This window comes from Centrocercus urophasianus, unplaced genomic scaffold (assembly GCF_019232065.1).
Source record: "Centrocercus urophasianus isolate 14NV4802_14NV808 unplaced genomic scaffold, USGS_Curo_1.0 seq_1411, whole genome shotgun sequence".
Lineage (NCBI taxonomy): Eukaryota > Metazoa > Chordata > Aves > Galliformes > Phasianidae > Centrocercus > Centrocercus urophasianus.
This window is the reverse complement of record NW_024884600.1, coordinates 2,279-4,824: the sequence shown is the minus strand read 5'-3', so window position 1 is coordinate 4,824 and position 2,546 is coordinate 2,279. Positions and strand designations below refer to the sequence as shown.

The 2,546-nt window shown below is 48.2% G+C and overlaps 1 protein-coding gene and 1 long non-coding RNA gene across 6 annotated transcripts in view; one reads left to right on the top strand and one right to left on the bottom strand.

Annotated features, from left to right (window-relative positions):
- Positions 1–1,216, top strand: part of LOC122158465 (leucine-rich repeat and fibronectin type III domain-containing protein 1-like protein) — a 12,832-nt gene extending 11,616 nt beyond the window's left edge. For 2 of the 3 annotated variants that reach the window (XM_042815149.1, XM_042815148.1), the window contains one exon: positions 212–1,216. In XM_042815149.1, coding sequence (XP_042671083.1) covers positions 212–716 — 505 coding nt within the window. In that variant the 3' untranslated portion in view covers positions 717–1,216. The remainder of the gene's footprint in view (positions 1–211) is intronic. The other variant, XM_042815150.1, reaches the window with a different exon arrangement.
- The window catches only part of LOC122158466, a 5,408-nt gene extending 2,882 nt beyond the window's left edge, over positions 1–2,526 (bottom strand). The window contains exons 1-3 of one of the 3 annotated variants that reach the window (XR_006168237.1): positions 1,285–2,526; positions 915–1,171; positions 21–470 (exon numbers count right to left, since the gene is read on the bottom strand). This is a non-coding gene — a long non-coding RNA (uncharacterized LOC122158466). Of the gene's footprint in view, positions 1–20; positions 1,172–1,284 lie in introns of all 3 variants that reach the window. The other 2 variants (XR_006168235.1, XR_006168236.1) reach the window with 2 other exon arrangements.
- Positions 2,527–2,546: the final 20 nt, after the last annotated feature.

The following is a 2,546-nucleotide window of genomic DNA, read 5'->3' as shown; positions in this document are numbered from 1 at the left end:
GACCTTCAGGGTCGTAGAACCTTGGGATCCTACAATGGTTGGGTTGGGAGGGACCTCTGAGGTCACAGAACCCAGAAGATCGGGTTGGAGGGGACCTTAAAGCCCATCCAGCTCCAACCCGCGCGGCGGGCCGCTTACCGCCGAGTAGACTGAAGAGGAATCCGAAGGTTTGACCCACTTGGATGTTTACTGTACGTATTCTCTCTTCCAGGATGATCCCAGCTGCTAGTAAATCCTTCTTCTTGACTGATCTGGTTGCAGGACGTGAGTACGACCTCTGCGTCCTGGCCGTGTACGACGACGGGCTGACATCTCTGACTGCAACCAGGGTGATCGGCTGCGTGCAGTTCACCACCCAGGAGGAGTACAAGCAGTGCCGTTCCCTCCACGCTCAGTTCCTCGGGGGCACCATGATCATCATCATCGGGGGCATCATCGTGGCGTCGGTGCTCGTCTTCATCTTCATCCTCCTGATGAAGTACAAGGTGTACAACAACCACCACAAGAACAAAGCGGCCAAAGTCAGCAACGTCTGCTCGCAAACCAACGGGAGCCACGGCGGCTCGATGGCGCGCTCCACCTCCAAGCTCACCGAGGGCTCCCACCAGGAGTGCTCAGCATCCTCCAGCAAAGGCAAAGCTGTGTTGGACTCGGATTGTGACAAAGTGACTCCTCCAACCCACCCCACCTTCCTAACGACCGAGGCGTTATCCTAACGGCCCCGGGTTCGCGAGGTGCTGCTTTGGGAACATTTTGATGCGAGTGGTTGTATTTTAAGCCTCACTACTATTGTCTATTTTTAAGATCAGATGGTTTCAAAGATATTTTTTTAATCTGTAAACAGTTCTCGCATTCTTAACTATTTTCTTTCGATGATATTAAAGATGAGTGTGTGATTTACAAGATTTTTTTACCGGTTCTTTTATAGCATACACCTCCGGTATCAAGGCAGCGGCATCGCTCGATTCTGACTCGGTTTGTCCGTAGTGAAATGCACTATTTTTTCCCTTTGGTTACAGACCAGCAGCATTGGATTACTCTCAGGATCTTCAGACTTCCTCACCAAACTGCTCACACCTCCAAGGAGCGACGTGTCGCAGGATGACTCATTGCCATGGGCGTGTTGGATGCGTGCAGCTTGCAATAGGAGTGACACGAAGTTCGGGGTTCCCTATGGAAAATTATAAAAAATTTAAAAAAATTAAAAAAAAAAAAAGAGCACTAATCTTTCAAAAAAAAAGAAAAAATAACAATAATAATAATAATAAAGAAAATTGGAAGTACTTTAAGTGCTTTGGCATCTTTCTCAGAGTTATTTGCTGGGGTAGAAATACGGAGTCGTGTCGTTGGAGTTTGATGGGCTTGATGGGTTCCCTCCAACTTGGGGGTGAGTTGGCCTCAATGGTCCCCATGGTTTTCCTCCAACTTCAGATGTTCCTTGGGTTGGACTTGATGATGTTTATGGGTTCCTCCCAGCTTGGGATGTTCCATGTGTTGGACTCAATGGTCCCAGTGGGTTCCTCTGCACTTGGTGTATTCTAATTCCACGACTGTTGGCTTTGTAACAGCTGTTAATTGAGAAACCTCTTATTCTCACAATTCACATTTACCTCTGGGCAGGAAGAAGCTCCCGCGTTCGTTCTTCCTCAAATTGTAAAAATTCCTTCAAATGGTTGAAACGTCTCCCACTGTTTCCTTTTTTTTTTGGTTGTTGGGAACGCCTGCCGTAGCTCAAGGATTTTTTTCCCTCTCCTTTTAATTTTGGTGATCAATGTGTTAAGAATGATGACAAAAGCTGCCATATCTCGGTGTGACGCCACATCTCCAGGTGGTGGGACACCCATTTCTGTCCGTAGCACTGCATGAAGTGCGACGTAACGGATGGACGGATGCGTTGTGTGACCGCATTGTTGTAATTGTTGGGTGAAATGATCCTTTTGTTTCAGAAGATGGTGGCAAAGGGAGGTGGACACCATGTTTTGGGTTGTCAATTTGCAATGTCAACTCAACATGATGTCATCTTCATGGGTTGGTGATCAACACAGTGTCACCTCCGCTGGGTTGGTGGTCCTCTACACAACGTCGTCTCCATCTGATGATGGTTCCCAACTCAACACAGTGTCATCTTCATTGATTGGTGATCTTCAAATCAACAGTTTCACCTCCGTGGGTTGGTGGTCCTCAGCTCAATGTCATCTCTATGGTTTGGTGGTTCTCAGCGACACGGTGTCACCTCCAGAGCCGCTGGTCCTCAGGACAACGTCACCTTCAGTGTGCTGTGGCACTTAACACAGCGTTACCTCCGTGGGTCAGCGGTGCTCATCATAAAATCACCTCCGTGGGTCACCGGTCCTCAGTTCAACACAAATTCCATCTGATGTTAGTTCCCAACTCAACACAACGTCATCTTCATGGGTTGGTGGTCCTCTACACAACATCATTTCCATCTGACGGTGGTTCCCAACTCAACACAATGCACAACGTCATCTCCATGGGTTGGTGGCCGTCAGCTCAACATCATTTCCACCTGACAGTGGTTCCCAACT